This window comes from Armigeres subalbatus, chromosome 2, assembly GCF_024139115.2.
Source record: "Armigeres subalbatus isolate Guangzhou_Male chromosome 2, GZ_Asu_2, whole genome shotgun sequence".
NCBI classification, from domain to species: Eukaryota; Metazoa; Arthropoda; class Insecta; order Diptera; family Culicidae; genus Armigeres; species Armigeres subalbatus.
Window position 1 is genome coordinate 279,635,053 of NC_085140.1, and position 17,456 is coordinate 279,652,508.

At 40.4% G+C, this 17,456-nt stretch overlaps 1 protein-coding gene across 5 annotated transcripts in view; it reads right to left on the minus strand.

Annotated features, from left to right (window-relative positions):
- LOC134212309 (protein piccolo-like) overlaps nt 1–17,456 on the minus strand; it is a 97,007-nt gene that overhangs the window by 58,308 nt on the left and 21,243 nt on the right. The window contains exon 1 of one of the 5 annotated variants that reach the window (XM_062690041.1): nt 10,686–11,499. The exons of 1 other annotated variant lie outside the window; for it this stretch is intronic. In XM_062690041.1, the coding sequence (XP_062546025.1) occupies nt 10,686–10,873 (188 nt within the window). In that variant the 5' untranslated portion in view covers nt 10,874–11,499. Of the gene's footprint in view, nt 1–10,685; nt 11,500–17,456 lie in introns of those variants that run through there. 3 more of the 5 variants (XM_062690039.1, XM_062690037.1, XM_062690038.1) reach the window with 3 other exon arrangements.

Here is a 17,456-nt window from a genome sequence, read left to right on the forward strand (position 1 = left end):
CACCTTGTATGGAACGGCCAATAACGAAGGCAGCGTCGAGGGCGCCAAACTGTCACACTATCGAATGTTTCGATGGCACTAAATGGAGCTAACAGCAAAGAAGATCACAAGTGTCACAACTTGCTTTCGGTGGTCGCACTTCCTATTCTTGGTCTCATTGAAGGTAACAATTGTATTAAAATAGCTTTGTAGTTTGAAATCAACAGAAGTTTAGGTGGACATTGTTCGGTTTTGGTTTCATTGACCTTTATCAAAATTCAAAACATTTTTTGTTTAAATGGTGTGAACAGTATATCAGATCAAAGAAGCCAAGCACAATATATTGACCATGTTGTATTTATTGTGTGTTGAGCATCGTGACCCTTGATCTGAGGTAATTGAACTTTTCTGGGTCTAAGAAAAACAACTACAACTTATTGGGAAAGTGTTGACTACCTCAAATTCAAGATACACCTCCAACGAGCTGGGAACTGGATGTATAGTGCTGATCAAGCTACGCCAACAATGCATGGATATAAGGTTAAAATGCCGATTGATGTACGTTGGTTTACGACAAATATCTATTATTAAACATTATCCGGAGTGAGCGCAATAAGCATAGGCGTATCACGAAAATCATATGAGATGTTTAAGGTTCTCGAGATGCCAAATATCTTTCAGATCATCTACGACCTTGCAATATACAAAGGCTGGTAACAATCACACGCTATGTTCAAAGGCAACTATTATGCAAAGTGAATGCACCTCGAATGTTAAGCCGTTAGGTCAGTTTTTGACCTCTAGTTTAAGGATCTGTGTCGATTGAAATATTTCATCGGTAAAAATTTGACTTTTTTACCATTTAAGGAAATATTTTTAACCTATAAATCTATTCTCATTTTTTAATTTTTTTAAAGCAAGTTACATATGAAATCCAGGCACCACATTTTTTTCCTAACGCTTCAAGGAAAATTTTCATATAATAACAATTTTCATATGATGAAAGTAGCAGAAGTTATACTAAAAATACTGTTGACACCGAACATATATTTCATTTTTCGATTGTGAATTCTTGTGTAACTGCATATCTCATACGTGTCTATTAAAAAACCAGCAACCCTGCACCGTCCACTTGTTACCATAGAAACAGAATTTAACGCTGGACAGGTCAAGGAAGATGCTCGATTATATTTCAATTGTGTTCATGTGTGTTCAATAGCTTACACAACCTCACTTGATCAGTACCGTTGCTGATGAAGAATGTGTATAGCCGCCAGACATTCTAAATACTCACGCTCCTCTAATGTGGACGTGTACAATACACATGTGGAAGTATTGGCTTGATAAATGGATTGCGAGTGATTTGACTATGCGTCCAATTTGGGAATCTCGAGCTCGTTCAGTAGCCGCTAGGTTGCGAAGGCCGATGGAGGTCCTTCGTAGCTTAGTTGGTTAAAGCACCAGTCTAGCGTACTGTAGGGTCATGGGTTCGAGTCCCATCGAAGGGAAAGTGGTTACCTCCAATACATTTTTCAAATCAATATCTTCCACATAACGTACATATTCACATATGAGTTTTCATAACATTGTAAATTAACGTCCAAGTCGGGTGGTTTAATCCCCGGAAATAGGCAATTACCTTTGATTGAACTGTGTTCATAACCATCTTCTGGAACGAGGAGACTATGACCCAATTTTAGACAGCGTTACATTAGCAGGTGGGATTGATCTACCAAATTTTCGGCCCTGTAGCAAAAAAAAATCATCCAGACAAATCTAAAGTCTGGACATCAGAGGTCAACGCAACTCATCACGCTCGACTTGGTTTCACTGGGCGTTACTGCCGAAGTCTTTTAGTTAAACGGGGTGTTTTGAAACGAAAATAATGCAATGGTTATTACAATGTATTGGACAGTCTACCACAGATAGTTGGTTGCTGTTTTAGTGGACTGTTTTAACATTGTGGACTTCTATTCAGACGCCATACGAGCTTTTTGTGATAGTTGGATAGCAGCCGGGCTACCAATCACCGAAAAATTTCTTATTTTGAAATTCCATGTTCTTGAATTGAGCGCATCACAGGGAGGCCTTACAAAGTATACAGAGCAAACAACGGAAGCCATCAACAGAAATTTCTACACTATCTAGCAAAACTTAAAAATGCCAGATAACCACGAACAGTACGCAAGTAAACTGCTATCCACGTTGATAGCATATAACAGTGGTCACATAATGCAGACGTCCATTGAGGTTCAATCAAGTTTGAAATACAGAACATAAATACTACTTTGAACTAGTTCGTAGTTTTAATTTTTTGTTGATTTGAAATGTTAAAGAGTGATATTATTTAGCATTAGCATTAGCATTGTTACGGTGTAATTCGTAGATTGGACACTAGTGATACTCATGTTTTACTTTTGAGATCCTTATCTAGAATGCTATCAGAAATCAAGAAGGGGAGTGGTCCTTGATTCTAGTTTTAAACAAAAATAACAAATTTATTCAGTGAGCCTACCCACATCGTGCGCGATTAGGATATGTCTAGGAAGCTATCGTCTGTGTTATTTGTGGTCATGAAGAAAAAGATCCGCGAAAAGTAATAGAATGTGTCTATTGTCACAAGTGCGAACACTTCAAGTGTAAAAATGTGATAGGCAATGCCGTCAGAAAGCTGCGAGAACAAACCTACTTTTGCTCTCCGGAATGCAACACCATCTTTCAGCAATCATCCCACACCGTGGCAATGGAGTCGCAGGTTCTGAAGGAATTACGTAACGTTCTAACGGAGGTGCGAGTTACTAGAACTGAGTTACAAGCTGTGAAGACTACTGTTGGTGACATCGAAAAATTTCAGAATTTTCTTTCGGAAAAACTGGACTCTCTACTGGGAGAACTGAAATTACTGAAGGATGAACAGTCTTCGACTAAGAAAGATATCCTACATCTGCGTGGGAAACAACAGGCAACATCGGATACTATGAATCAGCTTGAATTAGAAGTGGATCGTCTCAAAAGAGCCGCGATATCAAGGAATGCCGTTATACTTGGAGTCCCTATGAAGAGAAACGAAGAAGTTGAAATGACGGTACGCAAAATTGCAGCTGCTGTTGGCTATCAACTGCCCGACGGTGCTATCGAGGAATCGAAACGACTCGTCAACAAAGACGCCAAACAGTATGGAACTAACGTGCCACCCATTAAAGTGTGTTTTGCAGACGAACGTGTCAAAGAGGAATTGTTCAATCGAAAAAAAAAATCATGGACCTTTGTTAGCTTCTGCTGTGGATCCAGCTTTCAACACATCCACAACGAAAGTAGTTTTGCGTGACGAACTCACACCATATGGTATGGAGCTGCTGAAAGAAGTGCGAGCATTTCAGGATCTATCTGACATCAAATTCGTTTGGCCAGGTCGGAATGGAGCAATACTAATGAAGAAAACCGAAGGCTCAAAGGTGGACATAATTCGGAGCCGCAAGGATGTGGAACGGCTTGGACAGATCTAAAAGATTATTGAACGACTCGGGTAGAAGCAGTTCGAACACTTCATCACCAACCGGTGAGCCTTCCTTGAAACGTAGGCAATAAGCGAATCTTCGAGGTATAATGATTATTTTGTAATAATGTCACTGTATACTAATGTTATGTATGATTCAGAAGAAGATTGGTTGAGAAATAAATGCATTGGGAACAATAAAACGCTGAAGATCGCTCAATTGAATATCAGAGGGATGAATGAAATTTCCAAATTCGATTTTATTGGGGAGATGTTGGTTCGTTATGGGATGCGGATTGATGTAATCGTGTTGTGCGAAACGTGGATCAAAGAAGAACGTAAAGGGCTATTTAAGCTCAATGGATACAGCGGCGTGTTCTCATGTAGGAATCATTCACACGGTGGATTAGCAGTTTTTGTTCGTAGTGATTTGGTTACAAGTATTGAGGCGAATTTAGAAATCGATGGCTTTCATCATATCCATTTGCGACTTCTTTGTGGTATGAAGATCTCCATGCTATTTATAGACCGCCGGCTTTCGATAGTAGAAAATTTATGGCAGAGCTTGACGAAATCCTTTCAAATACTCCAAATGGAAATGAATGTGTGATTATTGGAGACTTGAACATTCCCACTAACTCGCTTTCAAGTGCAACTGTTTGTGAGTACATCCAACTGCTTACAGCGTATAATTTGTCCGTCACAAATACAAATGTGACGAGGCCTGCTAGCAACAACATTTTGGATCACGTTGTGTGCACCGAACGTTTAGCAATGTTCGTAGTAAATGAGACAATTGTAACAAACAGATATCAGCGACCATTGTCTAATCGTCTCTACATTAAAACTGAGTAGCACTATTGAAACTAGAGTGTTGCAGAAGAAAATTGTCGATAACAGACGTCTTAGCGAATGCTTTTCAGCTGCAATCAATGAGTTACCAGGACACATGACAGCTAGTGACAAACTTTCCCACGTTGTAGACTTGTATAGTACGCTTTTAGCGCAATGCACTAGAACTATACGTATGAACGCTAGAGTCAAAGGAAATTGCCCTTGGATGACTTTAGATATTTGGAAGCTGATACGCATAAAAGAGAATCTTTTGAAAAAGAACAGGCGGACTCCTGGCGACACCGACACTAGAGAATTATTAGCACACGTGTCTAGTTTGCTGTGCAGTAAAAAGGCGCAAGCAAAACGTGATTATTACCAAAATTTACTATCAAGAAGCGGTCAAAGAGATGCATGGAAAATCATTAACAATATACTGGGGAAAGATCAACACCGAACCAGGACAATAGCTATCAATGATGGAGACCGAATGTTATGTGACATGAACGAGATTTGTTCGGCATTTAACGACTTCTTCTGCCAGGTGGGAAGTAATCTAGCAGCGTCAATCCCCAGCGCTTCGAACAGTCTTTGTTTAAACACGCCAATCTCCCAACCCACATCGATGTACATGCGCCCCGCGACAGTGAATGAAACCATCACTTTGATAAACAATCAACAAATTCAAACAATTCAACAAATCTTGTGGGCCAGATTTGATAAGTCCATTGTTCGTGAAGGATCATTACCTTTTCTTCGCAATGCTTTTGACGGATGTATTTAATGAAATCATACAAACAGGTCATTATCCAGATTGCTTAAAAATTGCTCGCGTAGTCCCAATTTTCAAGGCCGGTGATCCGAAAAACCTAAGCAACTATCGACCAATCTCTTGCCTTTCTGTTATTAACAAGATAATAGAAAAATTGCTGGTGAAAAGGATCAACAACTATGTTAGCCACTGCAACTTATTGTACACCCATCAATATGAATTCCGGGAAGGATCTAGTACATTAACTGCCACCTGTGACCTTGTGGAGGACATCTATGATTCTTTGGATAACGGGAAAATAGCTGGAACTCTGTTTATAGATTTAAAGAAAGCCTTCGACACAATCGACCATCGAATTTTATTACAAAAATTGGAACTTCTTGGCATTAGAGGCATTTCAAAAGACCTTATACATAGCTACCTCAGCAATCGGCAACAATACGTCGCAATCGGAGAAAACAAAAGTGATCTTAATTATGTATCTACGGGGGTACCACAAGGCAGCAACCTAGGACCTGTCTTATTTCTACTTTTCATCAACGACATATCTCAGTTGCCACTAAAAGGGAAAATACGTCTCTTCGCCGATGATACATCCGTTTTTACCAAGGTTCAAGTAGTGAAGCAGTCCAAGTACAAATCACCTATGACATCCTTGTGCTGGAGAACTATTTCAATAGGAATTTACTGTCGTTAAACCTAAGTAAAACTAAATATATGCTGCTGCATTCTTCTCGACGACGATTGCCTCTCAATGATCCTTTAGAAGTACATGGACGTGTAATAGAAGAAGTGAAAGCGTATTCCTTCCTAGGACTGACTATTGACTCCACCATGAGCTGGTCTTCCCACATCAACAACCTCAAAGCAAAACTAAGTTCCTTGTGTGGATTATTAAGGAAAATCTCACCGTTTGTTCCGAAGAACTGGTTAATGAAGCTATACTTTGCGCTCATCAACTCCAGACTTCAATATCTGGTTGCAATATGAGGTACCGCCAGCAAATTTCGCCTAAAGGAGCTACAAGTGCTGCAAAATCGATGTCTCAAAACGATACTGAAGAAGCCTTATCTTTTCCCATCTGCTTCACTCTACGATGACCCAAATAATTCTGTTCTGCCAGTAAGAGCGTTATATGAAATACAGCTTATGACTCTTATGAAGCGAATGCTGTCTACATCAGACACATTACACCATAATTTGACATTAAGAACTGTCAATAACCATCGCGCTTCTAGACAAACCGGTAACCTCTACCTAACCAGGCCAAGGACAGAGATGGGAAAGAAAAAAATTTCCTATGTGGCCAGTAAACTATACAACGCCCTGCCTACGTCGTATAAAGCATCCAATAATACCAAGATTTTAAAGAAATTGTTGAAGACATCTTATAAACAAAACATTCCTCGTTATTTAAATTGACTCTTCCACCGCTGAAACAATTTTATTTTCTGTTTCCTCCACCCTACCGTCACTAGCCACCCGCCGCCTACAACCACCCACCACCAATCATCGCCTCCCACCGCCAATCTGCGCCACCAATCGCCAATCGCCTGCCGCTTAGCACCATCAACACCACAACACAACTAATAATAAGATTGATAACTTGAATGAATTCGTTTGTATGTATCTGCAAAATTAGCACTCTTCCTTAAAAGAGTTTAACTCACTGGAAAGTGCTGAATACTTTTGTAAACTGAAAGAGGAGAAAAAAAAGGAAAATGGGTTTTATGCCTATTGAAGAAGTAACTCGAAAAGAGTTCACTTCAACGGGCTTTTCCCCATTCAATAATAATAATATATATATAAAAAAAAAGCATGAGGATTACTACTCCTGGCCACGCCCATCTTCACTGTAACTTGGGAGAGGAAGGAAGTGTTGATGTAGTACTTACTTAACGGGAGGCCACCGACTTAGCGACACCCCCATAAGTACCACGGAGTTGGATAATGAGGAAGGTATTCGTTGGGTCAGGATTTGCCTGTAGCTGGCAATGTAACCGTGGTAGATCTTACCCCGTAACACACCACGTAAAGGTGTCTACTCAGCATTACGGGTCTGAAATATTAAAGAGTGATATTATGTTCTTAAATTGAATATTACTTCTTCTTATTGACATTACATCAACCACACTGACATATGCCGTCTAGGAGCTTAGTGTTCATTTAGCGCTTCCATAGCTATTAACTGCGAGGTTTCTAGTCCAAGTTACCATTTTCGCATTCGAATATCATGAGGCTACGATAATACTTTATATCCAGGGAAGGCGAGAATATTTCCTAGACACGACCGGGAATCGAACCCAGCCACCGTTAGCATGGTCTTGCAGTGTAGCATTGAATCTTACCGCACGGCTAAGGAAGGCTCCAGATCTATTCATAATAAACCTCAAGAACATCTAAAACTGGTAGTAATTTCAATATAACTTCTACAATTTTCATCATATGAAAAATGTGTTTATATGAAAATGTTTCTTAAAGCATCAGGAAAAAAAGTAGTGATTGGATTTTATATAACTTGTTGAAAAAAATTTAAAAAAATTAGAAAAGGGTTTTAGGTTAAAAATATTACCTTAAATAGTAAAAAAGTCAAAATTTCGTCGATGAAATATTTTAATCGACGCAGATCCTTAAAATAGAGGTCAAAAACTATGATCTAACGGCTTAACATCCGAGGTGCATTCACTTTGCATAATAGTTGCCTTTAAACATAGCGTGAATCAAGCAGTAGAAAATTTTAGAGGAGTTTCGATTTAATGCAGCCAGGCTAAAATTTCCGAAGAATTGGTATGGTCTCTATATGCGGCGTCCCAACATTTTATCTCTGAATCTCAACATGGTTTCGTCAAGCATCGATCCACCACATCGAAAATCGTAACCATGTCGATGCCCAATATTTAGATTTTTCGAAAGTGTTTGACAAGGTACTGCTCGAAGGTGTTGTGAAAGTGTTTGACAAGGTATAATTGACAAGCCTAAGTAGGGAACCGTTTTTTTTGCTAACATGCGTGCTCACTGTTGAAAAAAAAATCACAAAAATAATAAACAAATCAAATTCCTTTTCATTGCTTTGTTTTCGTGGGATGGTTATTGGAGCTATGAGATGAAGTCCTGGAGCAGTAATCATACCTTGGATTCCCCAATTGGATAACTGGACATTCTCATTTATCAGGAAGAACAGCATTTGTGAAAATCAATGGAACAAGTTCCTGTAACTTTAGCATCATGCCAGGTGTCCCACAAGGTAGTGTGCTGAGAAGATTTATTTGCATCTTGTTTGTGAATGACTCGTGTTTCCGTTTGAAGTCATGTCACCAGTATTGGTAAAAACTCAAATTCTCAAATCTCATCCACGGTTCAAATCAAGCGCAAGGTAAACCTCACCCGACTCATGGCCCAGAGAATCATCCATGATTCGACTCGCGATTCTTCTTGGTTAAATTCATCGGAATAGCTTTCTTTGCTTAAAACAATGGATAACAAATCCATACGTAAACATAAAATACGTTTCGATTGAATATTGACACTTTTTGTAGCGAAATGATTTTTCGTCGGATGAGCGAAACGATGCGTTTCTGCGTGAAAAACTCATGCGCGATGCTCTTCATGCAGAATCGCGAGCGAGTCAGCTCGTACATGAGGCTTCGGTGAGTGAAATTTGAGCATGATTCTACCAAAACTGCATGTCACCTGCTATACGCCGATGATCTGAAAATCTACTAGGTAATATCCTTACATCTCGACTACCAGGCTCTTCAGAACTATATTGAAGCACTTTAAAGATGCAAGAAAACGCATTGAGAAGAAAATGTAACGTAATATCGTTTTCCCGTCGTCAATCCCGGGTAGAATTTGAATATTTTATCAACTCGCGTTGAATCAATTCGGGAATCGGAACCTAGGTGTAATTATAAATATTAAGCATATAGGTTTAATGAGCACATCAGTATGACAACAGGAAAGGCTTTCGCTGCTCTAGGATTTATTCGCCGTAACACTGGTACCGATATTTATACAATCAAATTGCTTTAATGTTGTTAAGTCTGCAGTCAGTCCAAATTCTCTGAATGGAAAGAGTCCAACGCTCTTTTCTCAAACACACTTCAGGATAGCTTCCTTGGAATGACTCTCTGAATCGACAGAGAATATTTGATCCAAATTTGGTATGAGATTTAGGAGTTACATTGAGTTGATTGAAATCTAAATAATACCTCGCTTCCTACACCACCGTATTTTCCATTGACCCTCACACCATCACTATTGTATCTTTAAGGTAGAGAGTATTCCAAATTTGGTTGAAATCGGCTCGGGGGTTCAGAAGTTCTGCCTCATATGCCATAGCTTTTAAATATATCTATTAGCAGGGGTATTAAAACGAATATTGGTGATGAAATCACTCCGTGCGACTTAAGTTAAATCTATTTGTTTTGCTTTGATTGTTTCGTACGGAATGAATTCAACACCAATATCCGTTTCATTACTCTCAACTACTAAAATTAATCCACCTAGCGATGTTCGTGCTTTTCTTGTGTCAAAAATAAAAACTAAAAACTATGGGTGAGTATTTTTAGTGTGTTTTACGCATGAGAAATAGTGTTTTGGCTATAACTTCTGAGCCCATACTCGGATTTAATGAATTTTCAAAAGAAAACTTTTTTTTGCGTTTTCTGATCTATTTCACTGGGCGAACAGTGATTTTCCAATGATTTTCGTTCGAAATAGTACCATAGATATAATAATATTGATATTATTATGAGTGAATTCTTCCAAATTTTTATTCGCTCATTTCTTAAGGCTTAACGAATAGAAAGTTTTGACCATCACCCAAACAGCACACACGAAAGTTGTTGCAGCAATTTGATTGTGACTAAATCTGGTCACATATTATTTGCAGTAACCTTTGTGGAAAATGTATGCTACTTGGGCAGTGTGAATCGAACCTCAATGGTTTTCTATCATATTTGTGAAGATTAGTAGATCATCTACTACTTTTCTTTCTTTCCTGCTAACTGACTGTAAGGACGATGCCGGCACCGTTATTGATATGGAGTCAATCCCAGTCAGCCATTCATAGATACGTGCACACAGTATCAACTATGCTGTAAGCTAAGTTTATCTGATTTACACACAATGTTTTAAATTATTGAATTCGCTTGATCAAGACATCTACGACCTACATCGTTTTCCTTTGACTCAGGGATGTTTTGAGAACAGATCTAACTTTGACCGAAACTCATGATATTTTTTTAAATATTATTTATCATTCTTACGTAAATCAACGTTAATCAAAACCAATATACCATCTAATTGAATGTGCATTTTAATTAGATACGCTCAATATTTGCTGAAGAATACAAATCAATCAAACTTTAATGCCTATTAACATGTACTGAATTTGTAAACAGGCACTTAATTAGCATCACAAGCGAGCGCCAGGCAGTCAATTCAACACCAATTTTGGCATTGAATGGACATCCAAAAACCCACACACGCCGTGCGCGCTTTATGACTCATGAGCGAACGATCTGAAGTTTTCCCACAATTATCGATGAAGCACGCTTGGTGGTCACCCTCCAGTCAGTCGGTGGCCAAGCCATTACTCACTTGTCTACGAAGTCGAATCCTTTGTCTTCTTTCACCATATATGCCGGATAGGACTGCAGTATCTCGTTCGCTTTGCCATTATAGGAACCCAACAGCTCACGATACTTGGAATAGACCAGGCTTTTGAGTTGTGGATTCGCGGCAGCATTTCTTCCAGGCTGAGGACTCGGAATGGTTTGCGTTGCCATTCTAAACGACTGTTTTTAATGTTGTTGCAATTGTTGATCTTTGTTTCTCAAATGTATCTTCAGGTCGCTTGAGCTGCTACTGCTAAATCACTCATGTATCATATTTGCACTGAATAAGCAAGCGTCATCGACCGCAATATATGGTCCTATGACATCAACTCACTCCTCCGCGTTTTCTTGTACCGAAGCTAGGAAACATATGCAACAAATCACTTCACAACGAAAACAACCACTTAGTTTGAGATGATGTATCAATACTGTTCGAGACTGAAATACGCGTCATCCATTGAGAAAGCCATATCCAGGCATTCCTTAAATATCCCGATAAGTGCTTTACTGACGCTGCGAAAAAATCTCACAAACAAATGACCTCCGATGGGAACGACACCTCGAAAAGGAAGTACACAAATTCCTTCGTAATTACTACGACCGCTCGACTAGACGTTACAATTCGAACTGAAAACTTTACGCGCTGTTGAATTCGAGCCGCCGGCGGGCAGCAACGTTATGAGAAATGTTGTCGGTACTAAATGGCCGGTCTGAGAAGGAAGCCTCAGCCGCAGCCTTATAGCATCAGCATGCTGCCCCTGCTGGCTGGCTGCTGGAGAGAAGATCGAGAGTGAATCAAGTTTTGAAACTGCCACCATCCGGACTCGAGAGCCTTAAGCTGCTGCGCCGCCGCCGATGTCTCGCCACTGAACTGCGAGAAGTTGTCCGGGGTGGATGCATGCGCCTGGAGCCACGTGAGTTGGGAATGTTTGCTGTGGCAGTGCATTCGGTAGGGTGATTCCTAATTTAAGATTAGTAGAGAAAGTGATATCGAAATATTTCGTTTAGGACATTTTCATTCTACAATCTTGGACTTTTCCAACACTATTTGTGTAAGCTAAGGATTTTTTTTCATAAGCAAACATCATGAGCTTTGTATCTGATAGTTCTTTTCATATGGGAAGCTATTCGCTCAACTTTACATAATTGGTGTAACAAACTAGTCAAAGTACCTACATAATTAGTGTAACAAAGAGTCATGACTCGTTAACAGATGAGACACTAATATTTCAATATCAGTGTTGTTCGCGTCGCGTTAACCGATTTTTTCCTATACCGGACCGAGAATCGAACCCAGCCACCCTCAGCATGGTCTTACTTTGTAGCAGCGCTTCTTGCCGCACAGCTAAGGAGGCCCCACCCCGCCGATTTCATGTTCTTTTCAGAAAATGTGATGCAGATTACATAGAGAAGAATTATCGATATATGAACCTTGTAAAAGTTGTGGAACAAGCAATACTTTTCAATTTCAATTCGTATATTCGTTAAAACTTTAATATACAATGTTTTTGTTTATTTTTACTACTATACGCATAATTCTATCTCAGCTTAGAATTTATGATACATCAAGTAAATAGTGATTATAAAATAAATAAAACAACTACGTTCTACTTGCGTACCCATTCTACTAAGGAAGCTGTGTACAAATATTATCACAGACATAGTTATGATATGATTCACCCTAGCACTTTCCTTACGTGTGGGATATTTTTCCTTCCGATTTATACCATTGCGGGGAGTTGGTGAACGGACGTGCAGCAAAGAAATGCAACCGCTTCTCGCTCCTAGGAACAACAATCTGACGATCGGGAGAAGAAGTGGCGAACTTAAGAGAAGCGGAAAGCGATGCAATTTATGGCGTTTAATTACCCACAGAATGCAGTCGTTGAGCTGATATGGTTGGCGCTTTTCGAGGGCTGCCTCGCCTGCCTGTCCGGCAGAGGCGATGGAATCGTAAACTTTGCTTTGCTGCAGCACTTTAACGATCGTGCTTGTTTTGAATTCTGGATCGATTTTCAAAGTGGGTTCTACTTTTACCGAAGATAAACTATAAAAATAAGTATGATTCATATTGTTGAATTTTTTTACTCCTATTTTAAACCGTCCTGTGGCCGTTTATTTACCATTGGAGAACACAAAAAAGCTTGCGATGATTCAACTCATGTATAAAATTTATCACGGCCCTCCTTAGCCGTGAGGTAAGACGCGCGGCTACAAAGCAAGACCATGCTGAGGGTGGCTGGGTTCGATTCCCGGTGCCGGTCTAGGCAATTTTCGGATTGGAAATTGTCTCGACTTCCCTGGGCATAAAAGTATCGTCGTGCCAGCCTCATGATATACGAATGCAAAAATGGTAACCTGGCTTAGAAACCTCGCAGTTAATAACTGTGGAAGTGCTTAATGAACACTAAGCTGCGAGGCGGCTCTGTCCCAGTGTGGGGATGTAATGCCAATAAGAAGAAGAAGAAAGATGAAATTTAAAAAGATAAGTTGGATGCGTGTCAACTCACGCTAATTTTGAGTTTTTGATTTTGAGTTTTTCCCAACACATCACAGAGTGCAAGATTTCTCTTGTTTCGGACAGCAGAACGATGGCGCGATCGGACGAAATATTGTGTTCTGCTTTGCGCGGCCGGTAATAAAAATCAGTTCAGTGCGAGATTTCTCTTGTTTCGGATAGCAGAACGATGGCGCGATCGGACGAAATATTGTGTTCTGCTTTGCGCGGCCGGTAATAAAAATCAGGTCAGTGCGAGATTTCTCTTGTTTCGGACAGCAGAACGATGGCGCGATCGGACGAAATATTGTGTTCTACTTTGCGCGGCCGGTAATAAAAATCAGGTCAGTGCGAGATTTCTCTTGTTTCGGACAGCAGAACGATGGCGCGATCGGACGAAATATTGTGTTCTGCTTTGCGCGGCCGGTAATAAAAATCAGTTCAGTGCGAGATTTCTCTTGTTTCGGACAGCAGAACGATGGCGCGATCGGACGAAATATTGTGTTCTGCATTGCGCGGCCGGTGATAAAAATCAGTTCAGTGCATGATTTCTCTTGTTTCGGACAGCAGAACGACGATCGCGCGATCGGTCGAAATATTGTGTTCTGCATTGCGCTCCCGGTAGGCCGGTAGTTAGTTTGTACTACTTTTCGCGCCCGATTCATGGCTAGGTAAAATCACTGCGATAAAGAATGACACGGTCGTATCGCTTATCAGAGTGAATCCAGATCCAACGATGCCCACCAATTAACTGATAATCCTTCCTGTGGTTTTTGTGGAGACGCAGAGGTAAACACGGTCTTCAAATAGCAAAAACCACCTACTAATATTCCTTCCTTCTTCCTAACTGACTACAAGGACGTGGCCGGCGCCGTTATTGATCATTTGAATTTTAGAGTCACTGAAACTTGCACAATGAGAATGCTTGAACAATCCCAGTCAATCATTCAGTTGATTCTTTGTGCAATTTCACTGATTCTGGTCAATCACGGAGTAGCAACCATAGATATGTGTAGTCAGTCAAAGCTAAGCTAAGCTAAGCTTGAGTTTTTCCCAACACATCACAATGGGGAAAAAAATGTCCATAACGCGAAAAAATTCAATATCTCGGTTCGGTATCGGCGTATTGTGCTGAAATTTTGACACAAATCGTATAACTATCTGGGGAATCGTTTGCTGCACGCAGCTGCAAGACCTTGTTTTACTCCAGTGCCATGTCATGTTATTCATCAATTTTGGAGTTACAAATAATCGACAAAACATAACACATTTGACCTCAAATTTGGTCAAAAATCGTGTTATCTCCGAACTTGACGAATTACATGACATGGCACTATGGTCCAGGATACAGTTTTACGCGGAAAGATGCATTTTACGCCAAAACTATATTTTTTAGAAAAAAATGTTGTTCTACCAAATTATTAGGAATAGTAAGGCCATCATTATGGTGCTATCAAAAAATAGGGTGGCCAAACATATAAAAAAAATATTTTTTTTATTTCTTGGAATTCTGACATGTTATGTTCTACAAAGCTGTAGCGCAGCTTATTCCAATAAATTTAGCCAAAAAAGCTTTTTCTGTAGCTCTTAATTTGGCTGAGAGCAATTTTACCTAATTGGATTAGGGTGTACCTCAAAAAACAGTATTTTTGTTCTACTTTTTTTGTTTTAGATTTCTCGAAAAAGTCGTATTTCGGTGATTTTTAGAGCTAAAAAAATGCAACTTTTGATGGGGAAATATGCTTAATATCATTTTCCGATCAAACGTTATAATCGTTTTTCTGTCAAAATAACATTTTTTTTCATAAGTTGATTTCTCCAGTTGGGGCAAACCAAACAAATATGTTTACACGGCATTTGAAAGAGCAATTCATATTCTTTATTATGTCAAAAAATTGGGTAAAGTGACCAATTGTGGACCCTCCAGTCATTTTTGCATTATTACTGCACAATGTCAACATTTTGCAATGAAATTCTATCGGGAAAACCTACCTTACGTCCTATGATTTGATTACATGCATTGGAAATGCTATGGAAAGTCAAATTTGATGATTTTTTCTATAAAAAATAAACACGAGAGTGTTCATTATAGGAATATTTTGGGGGGTTCATAATAGGGAAGAAGAACGTCCCGAAACGGGACATGAAAATCAAATGAAGTATCGACTATAGGGAAGCAATTTCCTATTATGGACTCCCAGGGGGTCTACTGTAGGGCGAATCCAGTTAGACTTTAAAATGTCAATTTCAACGAATAACGTCGTGTATTTGGGTGTTTTATGTATGTATCGTGAAGAGGGGATGCAGAGCTTGTTGTTAGATATCAAGCAGAGTTAATATGTTGAACATTTCTAAGCCTTATGACAGGGAGAGCAAAATTCCGCTACTAGAGGGTCCACTATTGGGCATTTTACCCTATGTTATTTTTTTATCTCAAGTTTTACAAATTTTACTGAAGTCCGTTTTGAAAAGCCCCAAAAGTCTTAAGAAGGTGACATTCGTGGAAAATAAAAAATGAAATGAGCAGATCATGAATATTGTTTTTTGAGGGACATCTTAATACTGGTAAGTATAATTGCTCTAAACAAGTGAGCTTAAGAGCTACATAAAAAGTTTATATGGCAAAGTTGATTGGAAAAGGCTGCGCTACAATTTTGCAGAACATTTTTTGTTACTATCCCGCAAAAAAAATCAAATTTTTATAAAATGGCCCACCCTATTTTTGGATAACTCTATGTTTCGTCCAGGGTGGGACGACCCTACGTTGTGTGATTTTTTGATGGTGATACTCCGGGCGACGAATGAAAGAAAACTTCTGCTTCTGAACTAGACTTCTAATTTATTGCCTCCGAGAGGCAGCGTGCCAGCTCGGAGGTTACTTTCGAGACACTGTACCAGACATTCAATTCAGAGTCGCCTTTTATAGGCGACTCTTAGTACGGAACAATATACAAATTATAATTTGGGGACGTGTGCACAACATTCAAAATAAAATCTAATTAGACTGCCCTGCGCGCCAAACGATCGATTTGCCATCTGCTTGTTGGCGCGCAGATCGTAACAATACACAGAACAGAAAACGAATAAAGCACGCACGCTGTGCTGTTTGGCGCGTTCTTCTTCACAGCCAGCAACTACGATGACGACGACCGATGTGTGATTGAACATACCGCCGCCCCAAAACGAACGTTTTGCAATTACGTTTTGATGTCGTCTGCTACTGCTGCTGTTGGTGCGGCAGATCGAAAGTGATCGCTTGACATGTCTGTCGAGTGTCGATGGATGATGATGCGGATGGATTGATTGGTTGGATGATGCTCTCGATGCAAATGGTACGATCAGCCCGAATGTGGACGCTGGGTCCGAATGTGGACGCTGGGTCCGGATGTGGACGCTGGGTCCGGATGTGGACGATGGGGTCGGATGTAACCACTGGGGTCCGCATGTGGACGCTGGGTCCGAATGGCGCAACGGCCGGGTAGGATGACGATCCCTGGGGACGGATAGTACGCTCCGCTCCCCTAACAGCCCTGTGGCTCGGCACAGCGGCTTGTCGATTTCCTCTTCCTCTGCTTCTTTGGATTTGGCTGTCCGGCTGGAACGACAGGCTATCCGACTGGGATTCTCGGTGTCCGGCTGGGATGCACAGGTTCGACTGGGACGTTATCCAACGGAAGCGCAGAGGATGAGGATGTCCAGTGTGCTTATTTGCTTCTTCTTCTTCAGCGTTTTGGATCTGGCGGTCCGGCTGGAACGGCAGGCTGATCGCTTGGGATGCTCGGGATCCGACTTGGTAGCACGGGTTCGCTGGGACGTTATCCAAAACGGTGCAGATGAAAAAGCTTAATCGTCCAACTGTTACAGCAGCTTCTTTGTCACCGTCGGGAAATCGATTCCAGACTCCATCCTGGTCACGGCACCAATGTTTCGTCCAGGGTGGGACGACCCTACGTTGTGTTATTTTTTAATGGTGATACTCCGGGCGACGAATGAAGAAAACTACTGCTTCTGAATTGGACTTCTAATTTATTGCCTCCGAGAGGCAGCGTGCCAGCTCGGAGGTTACTTTCGAGACACTGCACCAGACATTCAATTCAGAGTCGCCTTTTATAGGCGACTCTTAGTACGGAAACAAAATACAAATTATTGGGGACGTGCGCACAAACATTCAAATTTAAATCTAATTAGATTTGCAGCGCGCCAAGCGCTACGTATATAACGCGAGCAGTTGGCGCGAAGCAATAGAACAAAACGATC